Source organism: Pleurodeles waltl, chromosome 2_1 (assembly GCF_031143425.1).
Source record: "Pleurodeles waltl isolate 20211129_DDA chromosome 2_1, aPleWal1.hap1.20221129, whole genome shotgun sequence".
NCBI classification, from domain to species: domain Eukaryota; kingdom Metazoa; phylum Chordata; class Amphibia; order Caudata; family Salamandridae; genus Pleurodeles; species Pleurodeles waltl.
Genome location: NC_090438.1, coordinates 707,807,415 through 707,822,883, shown reverse-complemented (window position 1 = coordinate 707,822,883; position 15,469 = coordinate 707,807,415). Strand labels below are relative to the sequence as shown.

The following is a 15,469-nucleotide window of genomic DNA, read 5'->3' as shown; positions in this document are numbered from 1 at the left end:
CAGTTCATGAGCCAACAATAGTTTATTTTCAGCCAAAGCTCTCTCAGCTGCAGCTTCAGCTCTTTCAGCTTCCACCTGTTTGGCTGCTCTTTCAGCCTCAGCTTGTTTGGCTTCAATTTTCAGTCTTGCCATTTGCAATTGGAACTCCCTTTCTTCTCTCCTTTCCTCTGCGGTCAGGCTTTGCACAGAGATACTGCTCCCTGGTCTGGAAGGGGGCACAATTGCAGCGGTTACATCATCCACTGATAGCAACAAATCCTCTGAGGGACCATGTTCTGGCTCCTCTTCCTCATCATCCTCCTCTAAATGGGCTTCTGCCCAGGCCCTCAGCGCCACTTAAAAGTCCTCCTTTTTGGAGGCCCCTTGGGTGGGTACTCTCATCACTCTGCAGAACCCTCTTAGCTGTTTGACCATATATGTATCCAACAGGGCTAGGTCAAAGTCTCCTACTTGAGACCCAGTCAGAGACATGTTGAGGTTGTAGTTAGTTTTTGAAAATTGTCAGGAAAAACGAATTTGCAAAAAGAGATAAAAATCAAGTTGACCTTCAACTGTGGGTAGGTAGTGACATACTTAGCTACTGTATGTCACTGCACAAATACAAGTCCTATCCTCACCGCTAATCACCAATGTTAGAAATGGGTTTTTTGGTTGGCAGTCAGGTTACCCTCTGTCCAAGCAAGAACCCTCACTCTAGTCAGGGTAAGTCACACACAATCCAAAATTATCCTGTGCCCACCCTCTGGTAGCTTGGCACGAGCAGTCAGGCTTAACTTAGAAGGCAATGTGTAAAGTATTTGTGCAATAAATCATACAATAACACAATATAGCACCACAAAAGTACACCACACAGTGTTTAGAAAAATATATAAAATTTATCAAGTTAATTGTAGGTCAAAATGATCAAAGATGCAATATGAATTTGTAAAGATAACACAAGAAAAGTGATATGAAGTGTCTTAAGTCCTTAAAAAGCAAACAAAGTTTCTTTCAAGCACAAAGTACCTGGTTTAAAGTGGAAAATCTCCGCAAAGGGCCGCAGAAGAAGAGATACGTGGAAAATTGGTGTGTGCGTCGATTTCTCCTCTGCATACACGGACTTGCATCATAATTTTTTCATGCAGGGAAGTCGTGCGTCGTTTTCTGGCGCGCGGACAGTCTTTTTCTGTGGGTCGCGGGTATTACCAGATGTCCCGGGGTCTGTGTGTGGATTCTTCGGCTTGTTTTCCAGCTGCGCGTCATTCCGGGAGGCTGTGCGTGGAATTCTCGGTCTCACGGCAGGCGTTGCGTCGATTTCCCCTCTGGAAGTCGGCGTTGTCCTTGCGAGGCCGTGTGTCGAAGTTCCGGTCGCCCGAAGGTGTCGTGTCGATCAGCGTCGGTGTGTGGCGATTTTCTTGCCGCGGAGCAAGCTGTGCGTCTAAATTTTTGCCGCACGAAGAGTCCAAATGAAAAAGAGAAGTCTTTTTGGTCCTGAGACTTCAGGGAACAGGAGGCAAGCTCTATCCAAGCCCTTGGAGAGCACTTTTACAGCCAGACATGAGTTCAGCAAGGCAGCAGGGCAACAGCAAGGCAGCAGTCCTTTGTAGAAAGCAGTCAGGTGAGTCCTTTAGGCAGCCAGGCAGTTCTTCTTGGCAGGATGTAGTTTCTGGTTCAGGTTTCTCCTCCAGCAAGTGTCTGATGAGGTAGGGCAGAGGCCCTGTTTTATACCCAAATGTGCCTTTGAAGTGGGGGAGACTTCAAAGAGTGGCTAAGAAGTGCACCAGGTCCCCTTTCAGTTCAATCCTGTCTGCCAGGGTCCCAGTAGGGGGTGTGGCAGTCCTTTGTGTGAGAGCAGGCCCTCCACCCTCCCAGCCCAGGAAGACCCATTCAAAATGCAGATGTATGCAAGTGAGGCTGAGTACCCTGTGTTTCGGGTGTGTCTGAGTGAATGCACAAGGGGCTGTCACCTAAACCTAGCCAGACGTGGATTGTAAGGCACAGAAAGATTTAAGTGCAAAGAAATGATCACTTTCTAAAAGTGGCATTTTTAGATTAGTAATATTAAATCCGACTTCACCAGTCAGCAGTATTTTGTATTACCATTCTGGCCATACTAAATATGACCTTCCTGCTCCTTTCAGATCAGCAGCTGCCACTTCAACAATGTATGAGGGTAGCCCCAATGTCAGCCTATGAAGGGAGCAGGCCTCACAGTAGTGTAAAACCGAATTTAGGAGTTTTACACTACCAGGACATATAAACTACACAGGTACATGTTCTGCTTTTTACCCACACAGCACCCTGCTCTAGAGGTTACCTAGGGCATACATTAGGGGTGACTTATATGTAGAAAAAGGGGTGTTTTAGGCTTGGCAGGTACTTTTAAATGCCAAGTCGAAGTGGCAGTGAAACTGCACACACAGGCCTTGCAATGGCAGGCCTGAGACAAGGTTAAGGGGCTACTTAAGTGGGTGGCACAACCAGTGCTGCAGGCCCACTAGTAGCATTTAATCTACAGGCCCTAGGCACATACAGGGCACATTAGTAGGGACTTATTGGTAAATTAAATAGTCCAATTGGGTATGATCCAATGTTACCATGTTTAAAGGGAGAGAGCATACGCACTTTAGCACTGGTTAGCAGTGGTAAAGTGTGCAGAGTCTAAAAACCAGCAAAAATGAGGTCAGAAAAAGAGAAGGAGGAAGGCAAAAAGTCTGGGGATAACCCTGCAGAAGGGCCACTTCCAACATATCCCTCTTTCAGCCTAAAGCCAGGGTAGATTAATCAACACTCTGACGGACTTCCCTGCTTAAGGTGATAGAACATGGACAATGGCCTGCTACTGCAGGGGCACTTGCCATATCTACGTCTTTCTGAACTCAGTGAGGCTTCTTTGTCTATACTCTCTGGGGCCACTGAACTGGCCCATGGGGAACCCTTCTCATCACCTGAGGACCCCATCTGTAAAGCTCCTAACTTTAATTTGCTTACAGATGTATCCCAGTATGCAGACAGTACCACAATGGCCAACAAAGTGATGTGGTCCATTCCATTCCTTGGGTCTGACTTCTATCCCCAACCCAGGGAAAACTCTGCCCACAAGGACAGAAACCAACAGTGGCCACTGACAGCTGTCAGTGTCATGAGCCAGGCCCCAGACCATCCACTGCTAAGTGGAGACCCTGAGGGGGGCTGTTGGATGAGCTTCTCCCCCAGCTGGGGGGCTGGTAGGGAGCTCCCAAGGGGCTCCTGAAGCATCCCAGAATGGGGGGCAGTAGCCCCAGGGGTCTTGTACCCCTTCTCCATTCTCACCAGGTCAGGGGTGGGTCCCTGATACTGGTCACTCAGCCCAGGGTCTGTACCCTGAAGCTGAACAGAGGCCAGGGGTGAGTCATTCCTCACCGTGCCTCCCCATCTGGGCTTACATACCCTCCTCTGGGGAGTGGTACTGCCAGACATCTGAACTGTCAGGGCCCCCGTAGGGGTCAACCCTCTCAGCTCTCCTGACACTAAGGGAAACTCATTCCCCAGAATGCAGTCAATGGGCAGCTGGGGACTAACTATGACCCGCCTCTGGGTCACCTCCCCACCCCGCTCTAGAGACACCCGGGCCATGGGGCAGAAGAAATCTTCCCCAATGGCTGGAGTCACTCTACACACCTGTCCGGTGTACTGCTCTGGTGACACTAGTCTCTCCACAATCAAGGTAAGACTAGCCCCTGTGTCTCTCAGAGCGGTGACTGGGTTCCCATTCACTCCCACCTGGTGGAAGTGACGACTCCCACCCTCAGGGATCACCAGTTTACCCTCTGAGTCCACCTCCCAACTAAAGGAGATGAAGGCATGGTCTACGACCTGCCCCTGGGGACTACTTTCCCCTACGGCCACATGGGCCACCCCTGTAGAGGTCCCCATACTGGGTTAGTACTTTGGACAGACAGAGTCCCCCTTCCTGTGTCCTAGCTGGGAACACTCAAAGCAGCGGGGTTGGGAATGGGATGCTTTGGGCCACTGCCCACCAGAACCACCACCCTGTTTCTCAGATGGGGTATGGGAACCCTTTCCTCCCCCCTTAGTCTGGGACTCGTCTGGGTCATCTCTAACCTCCCCCTCACTCTGTCGGGGGAACCGGAACCACCCTTCTCGGGGTCACTCCCAGATGGGAAACATCCTGAACAACTAGGTCTAAACCACTACTTACCTGAACCACTACTGCTAAACAACTAAAAAGTCTCTACAACTAAGTACTGAACAACTACTGTCTAAACAACAATTGTGCCTGAATAACAATTGCCTGAACAACTAATTATAAGGTAAGATTTTCTTTTTGGTTTTTATGGTTTATTAGTTGTTTAGAATATATAAATATGTAGTAGTTGTTCAGGCAATTGTTATTCAGGCACAATTGTTGTTTAGACAGTAGTTGTTCAGTACTTAGTTGTAGAGACTTTTTAGTTGTTTAGCAGTAGTGGTTTAGGCTATAGTTGTTTAGGACCTAGTTGTTCTGTCACATATTCCTCCCAGATACCTTTTTGGACACTCTGGTTCTAGCCCAGAGGTCCGCCTACTCAGCAAGCTTCCTGGGATCAGTCAGCTTACTATCTACCAAGTGCTGGTGCAACTCTGTAAAAGTAGTATTGAGCATATGCTCTCTCAGAATCAAGTCATATAACCCTTTATAATTATCTACTTTGTTGCCCCGCACCCATCCGTTCAGTGCCTTACTGGAAAAGTCAAATAAATCTACCCATGTTTGTGTGGCTTGTTTGGTGCTGTCCCTGAACCTCTGACGGTATCCCTCAGGGGTCAGCCCAAACTTGGCAAGTAAAGTGGCTTTCTGAAGTGGGTATGTGTTTTCATCAGGTTGATCAAATGTGAGAAGTATGTCCCTCCCCAATGGCGGCACATAACCCCACATAGCTACCCCCCATTGCCCTTCAGGAACCAATGGCAGCTAACCATTTATCTATGTCATCTCCCACCACAAAACTTGGCACCACATTTTTGGGTATACGAACCTTATTTTCTCCAGCAGGTCCTGTCTGCATGCTGCCACCATTATTGCTGGATTCAGACTGTCTCGCCTTGATCTCCAGCTCCTTGAGGCTCAGTTCATGAGCCAACAATAGTTTATTTTCAGCCAAAGCTCTCTCAGCTGCAGCTTCAGCTCTTTCAGCTTCCACCTGTTTGGCTGCTCTTTCAGCCTCAGCTTGTTTGGCTTCAATTTTCAGTCTTGCCATTTGCAATTGGAACTCCCTTTCTTCTCTCCTTTCCTCTGCGGTCAGGCTTTGCACAGAGATACTGCTCCCTGGTCTGGAAGGGGGCACAATTGCAGCGGTTACATCATCCACTGATAGCAACAAATCCTCTGATGGACCATGTTCTGGCTCCTCTTCCTCATCATCCTCCTCTAAATGGGCTTCTGCCCAGGCCCTCAGCGCCACTTAAAAGTCCTCCTTTTTGGAGGCCCCTTGGGTGGGTACTCTCATCACTCTGCAGAACCCTCTTAGCTGTTTGACCATATATGTATCCAACAGGGCTAGGTCAAAGTCTCCTACTTGAGACCCAGTCAGAGACATGTTGAGGTTGTAGTTAGTTTTTGAAAATTGTCAGGAAAAACGAATTTGCAAAAAGAGATAAAAATCAAGTTGACCTTCAACTGTGGGTAGGTAGTGACATACTTAGCTACTGTATGTCACTGCACAAATACAAGTCCTATCCTCACCGCTAATCACCAATGTTAGAAATGGGTTTTTTGGTTGGCAGTCAGGTTACCCTCTGTCCAAGCAAGAACCCTCACTCTAGTCAGGGTAAGTCACACACAATCCAAAATTATCCTGTGCCCACCCTCTGGTAGCTTGGCACGAGCAGTCAGGCTTAACTTAGAAGGCAATGTGTAAAGTATTTGTGCAATAAATCATACAATAACACAATATAGCACCACAAAAGTACACCACACAGTGTTTAGAAAAATATATAAAATTTATCAAGTTAATTGTAGGTCAAAATGATCAAAGATGCAATATGAATTTGTAAAGATAACACAAGAAAAGTGATATGAAGTGTCTTAAGTCCTTAAAAAGCAAACAAAGTTTCTTTCAAGCACAAAGTACCTGATTTAAAGTGGAAAATCTCCGCAAAGGGCCGCAGAAGAAGAGATACGTGGAAAATTGGTGTGTGCGTCGATTTCTCCTCTGCATACACGGACTTGCATCATTATTTTTTCATGCAGGGAAGTCGTGCGTCGTTTTCTGGCGCGCGGACAGTCTTTTTCTGTGGGTCGCGGGTATTACCAGATGTCCCGGGGTCTGTGTGTGGATTCTTCGGCTTGTTTTCCAGCTGCGCGTCATTCCGGGAGGCTGTGCGTGGAATTCTCGGTCTCACGGCAGGCGTTGCGTCGATTTCCCCTCTGGAAGTCGGCGTTGTCCTTGCGAGGCCGTGTGTCGAAGTTCCGGTCGCCCGAAGGTGTCATGTCGATCAGCGTCGGTGTGTGGCGATTTTCTTGCCGCGGAGCAAGCTGTGCGTCTAAATTTTTGCCGCACGAAGAGTCCAAATGAAAAAGAGAAGTCTTTTTGGTCCTGAGACTTCAGGGAACAGGAGGCAAGCTCTATCCAAGCCCTTGGAGAGCACTTTTACAGCCAGACATGAGTTCAGCAAGGCAGCAGGGCAACAGCAAGGCAGCAGTCCTTTGTAGAAAGCAGTCAGGTGAGTCCTTTAGGCAGCCAGGCAGTTCTTCTTGGCAGGATGTAGTTTCTGGTTCAGGTTTCTTCTCCAGCAAGTGTCTGATGAGGTAGGGCAGAGGCCCTGTTTTATACCCAAATGTGCCTTTGAAGTGGGGGAGACTTCAAAGAGTGGCTAAGAAGTGCACCAGGTCCCCTTTTAGTTCAATCCTGTCTGCCAGGGTCCCAGTAGGGGGTGTGGCAGTCCTTTGTGTGAGAGCAGGCCCTCCACCCTCCCAGCCCAGGAAGACCCATTCAAAATGCAGATGTATGGAAGTGAGGTTGAGTACCCTGTGTTTGGGGTGTGTCTGAGTGAATGCACAAGGAGCTGTCACCTAAACCTAGCCAGACGTGGATTGTAAGGCACAGAAAGATTTAAATGCAAAGAAATGCTCACTTTCTAAAAGTGTCATTTCTAGATTAGTAATATTAAATCCGACTTCACCAGGCAGCAGTATTTTGTATTACCATTCTGACCATACTAAATATGACCTTCCTGCTCCTTTCAGATCAGCAGCTGCCACTTCAACAATGTATGAGGGTAGCCCCAATGTTAGCCTATGAATGGAGCAGGCCTCACAGTAGTGTAAAACCGAATTTAGGAGTTTTACACTACCAGGACATATAAACTACACAGGTACATGTCCTGCTTTTTACCCACACAGCACCCTGCTCTAGGGGTTACCTACAGCACACATTAGGGGTGACTTATATGTAGAAAAATTGGTGTTTTAGGCTTGGCAAGTACTTTTAAATGCCAAATCGAAGTGGCAGTGAAACTGCACACACAGGCCTTGCAATGGCAGGCCTGAGACAAGGTTAAGGGGCTACCTAAGTGGGTGGCACAACCAGTGCTGCAGGCCCACTAGTAGCATTTAATCTACAGGCCCTAGGCACATACAGTACATTACTAGGGACTTATAGGTAAATTAAATAGTCCAATTGGGTATGATCCAATGTTATCATGTTTAAAGGGAGAGAGCATATGCACTTTAGCACTGGTTAGCAGTGGCAAAGTGCGCAGAGTCTAAAAACCAGCAAAAATGAGGTCCGAAAAAGAGAAGGAGGAAGGCAAAAAGTCTGGGGATAACCCTGCAGAAGGGCCATTTCCAACAAAAGGTATATATGTTTTGAAATATTCCCCACATCAAAGGCTTAACTGGGTATAAGTACTGGACCTCTGACACCAAAAATTCAGTACACTTCTGGACCTGTGGATACTTTGCCAGGAAGAATGACTGCTGTGGTGCTGATGGACTGCCACTCTGTTGGATCACTATTTTGCTGGACTCCTGCTTTGCTGTGCTGACCTGTTGCCTGCTGCCCTCCTGCCTAGAAGTGAGGTGGACTGGACCTGCATCTCTCCAACCCAGCGCCCAGAGCGACTCCAAGGTCTAGCTGGTTGGCCTCCTGATCTGAAGTCTCAGAGACATAAAAGACTTCCACCCACCCTGCTCCTGCACCTTGACTCTGGCATCTGCGAGTCTGCCCTTCCAAGTGGTGCCACCCCAGTCCTGGTCCCTTGGAAGGGGGTATTAGGTGTTTGCTTCAGTCAAACTGACTCATCCTCTCCTACAGGAGCAGAACCAATCCATTGCAGCTGTTGTGAGGAACAGAACCAATGCATCACCACTACTGCGTTGATTGAAACCGACACAACAAGACTTGCATCGCCACTGCACCTTGCATCTTGGGACTGATGCATCATCTTCAGAATTGCCACTTCGCAGTGCTATCCCCAGCGCAAGCTCCTCGCACCCCTTTTCAATGGTAGCCTCGACAGAAACGATGAACCTCTGCGTCGTCCCTACTGCATTGATTGGAACCAACGCATCACATTGACTGCGCCACGCATCCTCGACACTGGTCTTCGTATCACAAGCCTCATCGACAGGATTCTTGATGTCGATGCGCAAGATCTCGCACCACAGCCACGCTGCATCTGAGAACTTACGCATCACGTCGGCTGCACAACACATTTTTGCTTCTGACCCATGCAACACTCAGAAACCAGGATTTACGGTAGTTTGATCCCACTGGCATAACTGGTCCCTGTAGACTGCCTGTTCTCCATCGTGGTCGGCCTGAACTTTTGATTTTGTCCTGGTCCAGTGTGACACAATATCCCTGGTTGGTGTTTCTTGCTTCTAAGCACTATTTTACAGTTTACCCAAATACTTTACACATTGCCTTTAGGTTAAGCCTGATTGCTCTGAGCCAAACTACCAGAGGGTGAGCACAGGTTAATTTGGGGTTTGCTTGTGACTTACCCTGACAAGAATTGTGGTTGCTGCTTGTTCAGGTCCCACATCCCAGTCAACCAACAACCCAATTTCTCACAGTCTCGAACTCCACATCTGCCAACAAGCAACCCCTCATAATTGCCGGCTCAACCACAACAAACATGTCCTCAAAATCAACTGTACACCAGAGGAAAGTCCACACGTGCCCCCATAACCCACATCATGTCCACCATATGCCTGTATATATCATTTCAGCGCCTCACTCCAAACAATAGCTTTGTTGCTGCTGAATCATCACTCCTAAGAACCCTTTGGTCAATACCGCTCATCTATTCCCCATCTGACCATAATAGGCGGCAAATCAGATATTACCCTCTTATTGACATTTTCCTTTGTGCTATTCTCAACAGAATTATAGCTTGTACCCTACAAATAGTTTATAGAAAATCATCAACATTCATTTTACAGGCAACTTGGCCAGTTTATGGAATGGAATTTAAAGAAAAATACCTGCCATGCAGGCAAACTACTTCCCACCTTGCTTATCACCCCAAACTACAAGTACTAGGTGATGGGACTACACAATCACCAATTAAGAAATTCTGAAAGCATATGAATTTTAAAGCAACTTCACAACAGGCAAACTCATATGCGCTGGTAGTAGGGCTGTGGAGGGTGCTGCAGCACCCACAACATAACCATGCTGGAATTCAGAAGGTAAATAAGCAGTAAAGATACCTTTAATTTTCTTTCTATCTTGTCACATTTGCTGGGCTTCAATGGTCAAATGTGAGGTTATGTCTTCTGACAAAATGCTGCCTATTCTTTTGACACGGGGATTGGTGTTTACTTTCTCCGAATGAGAGGGTTTTGCAAAGTGAACTATGAATCATTCCTGCTTGGGTACAGGGAGTGTGAAAGGAAAGGCTATATTATGTCATTTTTCTAACACAAAAAATCAAATACCTGTTAATCAACAAATTCCAAAATATATCAGCAGTTATTAAACCCTAAATGAGGTACTTTTTGTATTTCTGATGTGTGATGAAAACAAAGACTTTAATAGGATCAAAACAAATCAAAACACTTTACATGGGGATAAGCAAATGGTAAATATTAGGTGAAAACCGATTTTTTCAAATGTTCTTTTGTGCGTTATATTGTTTTATCAGAAAACTATACATTTATGCAAATGTAGTGGCCAGTTCAATAAAAAGTGTTCTACCTGTTAACGACAGTGCGCTACCATGCCACGCTTTAGTAAAATATTTGCTACAGTGTGCTCCAGAATGCACCACCAACTACATACTATACCTTTATCACTCTTGCTTAGTGTATTTTTTATACTTGTTCTTTGTGTAATGCTTTGATTTTTCACAGTTTCTATGATTTAAGTGATGTAACATTGATGCCAGCACCCCCATTCTGATAATAGTTCCAGCATCACTGGCCAGACCAGTGCTTAATTTGTAAATAAAAACATGCCAGTGGTCAAAGTTATTTTCTGAAACACGCTGCTGCTCCATTTAAACGTGTGATCAGAGAATACTGAGATAGCATAATCCTAAAATCATCTCAGGCTTTTTTAATCCATTTACAGCCACTCCCTGTCCCTCCAGCTCACTCTTGCAGCTTTCTGCTTTCTCCTTTTGTGATGCTTTTCTGTCTTTCTCTTCCCTCGCCTTTCCCATATGTGTCTTTTGCTCTTAGTAAATGCCTGATGCAGAAAACGAAGTGCGGCCCTCGAAAATAAGGCTGGTGCCCGCACCTGAAACCACTGGCTAAAATTAAGCAATGGGCCATACTCATTATTGTTACCCCTCCAAACCTTCCTGCATGGAGAGGGTGGTTCTCTCGTCTCTGCACCAGGCCCACTTTCTTCCACTTTTTTGTAGAAATACTCCTGGCTTTTCTCTTTATGGAGAAATCAACAATGACAACTCCTTTCAGCCAGCACATTAAAACTGTTAGAGGAGCAGGGTGATTTCTTTGTGAGAGGTGCATGTGTTATATTACATATTTTGACTGCAGCTAGCAGCCTCCATTAAACCGGCATTTATTGTATTGGGTGCATTCCCTTAGGGAGGGTGTTTTTTTTCTCTTTTGAGATGTGAGGGCAGTCGTAAAGTGATAAGCCATAACTTTCTAGTTCACCTGAAAGACAAAAACACATTGGCACTTAAAGTCACACATAAATTATTTCCCTATGGCTTCATCAATTTGCTGACAAACTATTTGCACTCCAAAATAGAACAAGCTTTTTCAATGCAATGGGTTTCGCGTTTCCTCGAGTTAGAGCTATTGGCATTGTAAAATCCTAACGGGACTTTTCTTGTCACATAAATTGAAAATGAAAAGTAAAACACTTGACATAAGCGAGCCGATTTAAAGCACCACGGCCGCCATGAGCGCGAAGGAGAGACACAAAAGGAAAAAGATGTTCACTTGCAGTCAAACATATCAACAAACATGCAATTATCCATGTAACAGGGTTGGTGACCAAGGCAGTGACAAAACTGCCCCAAAGATGGACAAACATAAAGCATTTACCAATGATATCAAAGGATTTTTGAAAGGCAAGCCCACAAACGAGGAAAGTAATGGGTGTGCAGTGGCTGTGGTTAAAAGCCCACAGATAGATTACAACAGGCAGGGACCACTTGCGTACTCAACCTAAAAATGGGAGGTATCTGAATGAAGCTACTGCTTTCAAAATGCAGTCCTTTTAAAAGGCCATATCAGGTCAGGTTTGGGAGAGGGAGGTTCCGATTCTTCAGCTTAGTGGGAAAAAGGGCTAAATGTTTAAATCGGATCTGGGTGCCCATGTTTCGGTGTTAGATTTTGCTTTTCTGTCTGTGATTGTTTAGCTCTTCCCACGAATATGGGGCATGAAATATGAAATGCTTCGAATTATATTTTCTTGTTGTTTGGTTATAATCCCTTTTTCTGGCTCTTCCCTTCCCTTCCTTTTTCTTTTTTCTTCTATTATGAATTTATATTTTACACATGTTTGATCACATACAATTTGAAAAAAAAGGCCTGATCCAGATCCTGCATTTGTGGTGGTTCGACATTATAAGGAGACACATCTTCTGTAAATTTTAAAGATCTTTGTGTCTGACTGACAAGATTGTTCTCAAGCAGTTGGTCCCCCTTCCCTCTTTTGTGAAAAAAAACTTTAGATAACTTTAGAGACAGCTATATGCAGTTATCGGAGTGAAAAGTACACTCAGTGGATATTTCGCTTGGCTGTGTCAAACGTTTTAACTTTGATGTCTGACAGTTGTTTGTTTTAATTAACAAGTAAATAATGTGCATGTAAAATAAAAATAAAACACATTTATATGCTAGGATAAGCAGTGGTGTTAGAACAATTTTCAGAGTGGGGATGAGGCCATCAGTGTTACATTACTGAAATTAGAGTGACTATAAAAAATCAAAGCATCACACAAAGAACAAATGTATCATTCAGGAGGTGAGTGGTGCAGGTGTAGCACGTAGCTCGTAGCACATTGTAGAGCACACTATCCCAAATACGTTCCTAAAGCATGGTGTGGTAGTGCACTGTCATTTACTGCAGTCATTTTCCATTTAAAATGATCTCTAAATGCGCAAAGGTGCATTTTTACTGATAACTCTATTTAACTCACAAAAGTTCATATGTGGAAATTGGATTTCAGCAAATATTTATCATTTGTGCATCTCCAGGAAATGTATATTTGTGTTGATCCTGTTAATATCTTTGTTTTCATCACAATTCAGAATTCCAAAAAAAGGTGCCTCTTGTATGTTTTTCGAACGGCTCATATATTTTGAGACATTTTACAGTTAGTTCATTTACAGGTACTTAAATCTGTGTAATAATAACCTTTCTTCAGCCTTTCCTTTTACAATCCCTATACCACAACAAGATTGTCAAATAGTTCACTTTTAAAAAATCCTCTCATTTTACAGTCAGAGAAGGAAAAGTAAACACCAATCTCCATGTTAAAAGAATAAGGAACAATTTTTCATTTGAAACTGTCTGACATTTGACCTCTGTCTTTGACCACACAGCAAATATGACAAGATGAAAGCAAAATTTAAAGTCTTCTTTATTCCTCATTCACCTTCTGAACTCGAACATGATTATTTTGGGGGAGCTGCAGCACCCTCCGCACCCGTTCCTCCAGTGCCTATGAGGATAAGTATTTTTTGCACAGAATATAAAGTGCCCACATTTCTTCTTCTATATAGTGTATTATGGGACAAATAGCAGGCATTGTATTTACTTTCTTTCACAGACACATAACAGTCTGCAAGCTCAGGAAACCATCATTCAATCAATCATGGAGATTTGCAGAAGGCACACTTGTCACCCCAGGGGCTCTCCAGGCTCTGGGGAGGTCTGCAAGCCATGGCCGGCTGGGGGTGGTGGTCAAAAAGCCAAGTCTTAAGCTGTCTTCTGAAGTCTTCCAGAAAAGAGGAGGTGCACAGGTGGATGGGGAGATCATTCCAGGACTTTGCAACGAGGTGAGAGATGGAGAAGCGACCGAAGTACTTCCGACAGATGCAGGAGACGTAGGCCAGGGCAATGTTGGCTGAGAGGAGCTCTCTGGTGGGTCGATGGAATGTGATGCTAATGTTGATGTGATGTGATGTTAATATAGGCAGGCCCGACGTCGTTCATGCGGTCAGCCGAGAAAAGACTTTCAGTTCTCTGCAGACTGAGCATAACTCCTACAGGATTATTGAGAGTTTTTAAAATAGACACACAATCATTAGCCCAGTCAGACTTCACAGCAGTAACTCCCTCTCTCACTCATTTCTTCATCCTTGCACTCACTCATCTGTCCAACTGTTTATTCTAAAATGTATTTACTTACCCAGCAATACAACACAGACACTCACAAATTGATGAAAAAACACCTTAGCTTTGACAATGCTTTTTGTTCTGTTAAACAAATCATATCATATTCATATATTGTATGTTACCATGACAACCATCATGACTTGTTTGTCTCCATTTAATGGCTCTGAGATCACCTTCCCATCCAGCATTTGGCATTGATCCAGGGAAATCTGTGGTTTGGGTCAAACAAGAAAAAGTATTAAATTATGTCATAAAGTGAGCGGGTCATTATACCTTTCTGGCCTAGTAAGTTTTAAAGTAATGTAGAAATTACTTAATACAATTGATTTTGCTTTTCCAAAAAAAAGATAACACGTTTTCTTCAATTTCTTGACCTACCACTTATGAATACCCTGTTCTATTCCGATATTTAATTACATTTTCTTTAACAAAGAAATCATTTACATTACAAATATGGTCATATGGTGTATTTGGATCATACAGAATAGTACATAGTGAGTATCTTCTGTGAACAAAGGTGAATAAACTGCACCATAGTGGATATACTCCAAACTATGTATAGGCTTCACATAGACCAGCAGAAAAAATAAGTAATACAAATAAGCAAAACAGAAACCATAACGTGACCCCCCGTTCCCCTTCATTAACCCCAAACTGCCATCAGTCATCCACGTCCCCCTAATACCAAATTAGTATGAGTGGTATCCTTTTATATGTCTGAATGACTAAGAAGAGTGCATATTACAGTGTGTACTAATGTCCCTGGTAAAAGTCAGGCGTCATACATGTTGGAGCTGTGATGTTGTCATGTAGCTGATATCTATTGTTCACTGTCCTCCTAGGATCTGAATGTTTCTAACAGATCATCTCAAACCAGTGCAATAGGGTGTTTATGTAATCCTTGATATTGCTCTCTGCATAATGCGTAACTTTCGGCTGTACCCCAATGTATGACCTCGTCCCGCCAGCTCGATGTAAGGGCCGGGCCAGGGGATTTCAAACATCTGGCATTCTGGTGTTTGTCCAAAAGAAGCGCCAAGTCCACAAACTGTGCCGTGGTTTTAAAAATCTTAGGTCTAGGGTACAGGCCCAGGAGACCGTTTTCAACATCATCCCAGTGGGTAACATCCGTAATCGCAGTAAAGCGCATCATTTATATCTGCCCAATAAGATGTTAGTGAGGGGCATGCCCATAACATATGTTCTGCAGAATCTGCTTAACATATAGGGCGAGTGTGTGATCCTGCGGGGGAAAATCTGTATAGTTTAATGGACATTTTATATGCTCTGTGTAAGAGTGGAAATTTAATGAATTTAAAACGCGAATTGTAGGAACTTTTGCTCGGTTATTCGAGGAGAGTATGCCATTTCCTTATCATGTAAAGCCCATTCAAATCCTCCTCCCATTTCTCTCGTACAGGCTCTAGGAATGTAAGTGAATGGGCATGTAGACCCCTGTATAACCACTTGACTAAGAACCTGCCAGTAACCATCTCATTTACTGCTTGAATTAGTGTGTAGGTATCCAGTACTTTTCCCGTCTGTGTCCAATGGGTACGGACATATCGAATTAGAATGGCGTGTGTTTAAAAACAGGGAGCTTGGCAAACCAGGAAGTTGTGTAAAGTTTTGATGGGTCATTAATATGCCTTCCGTACAAGGCCCCCCATTGTGGC

The 15,469-nt window shown here is 44.5% G+C and overlaps 1 protein-coding gene across 2 annotated transcripts in view; it reads right to left on the bottom strand.

Annotated features, from left to right (window-relative positions):
• Positions 1 to 15,469, bottom strand: part of LOC138267833 (N-acetyllactosaminide beta-1,6-N-acetylglucosaminyl-transferase-like) — a 135,621-nt gene that overhangs the window by 29,503 nt on the left and 90,649 nt on the right. For both annotated transcript variants that reach the window (XM_069217051.1, XM_069217058.1), the window contains exon 2: positions 13,916 to 14,002. In XM_069217051.1, coding sequence (XP_069073152.1) covers positions 13,916 to 14,002 — 87 coding nt within the window. The remainder of the gene's footprint in view (positions 1 to 13,915; positions 14,003 to 15,469) is intronic.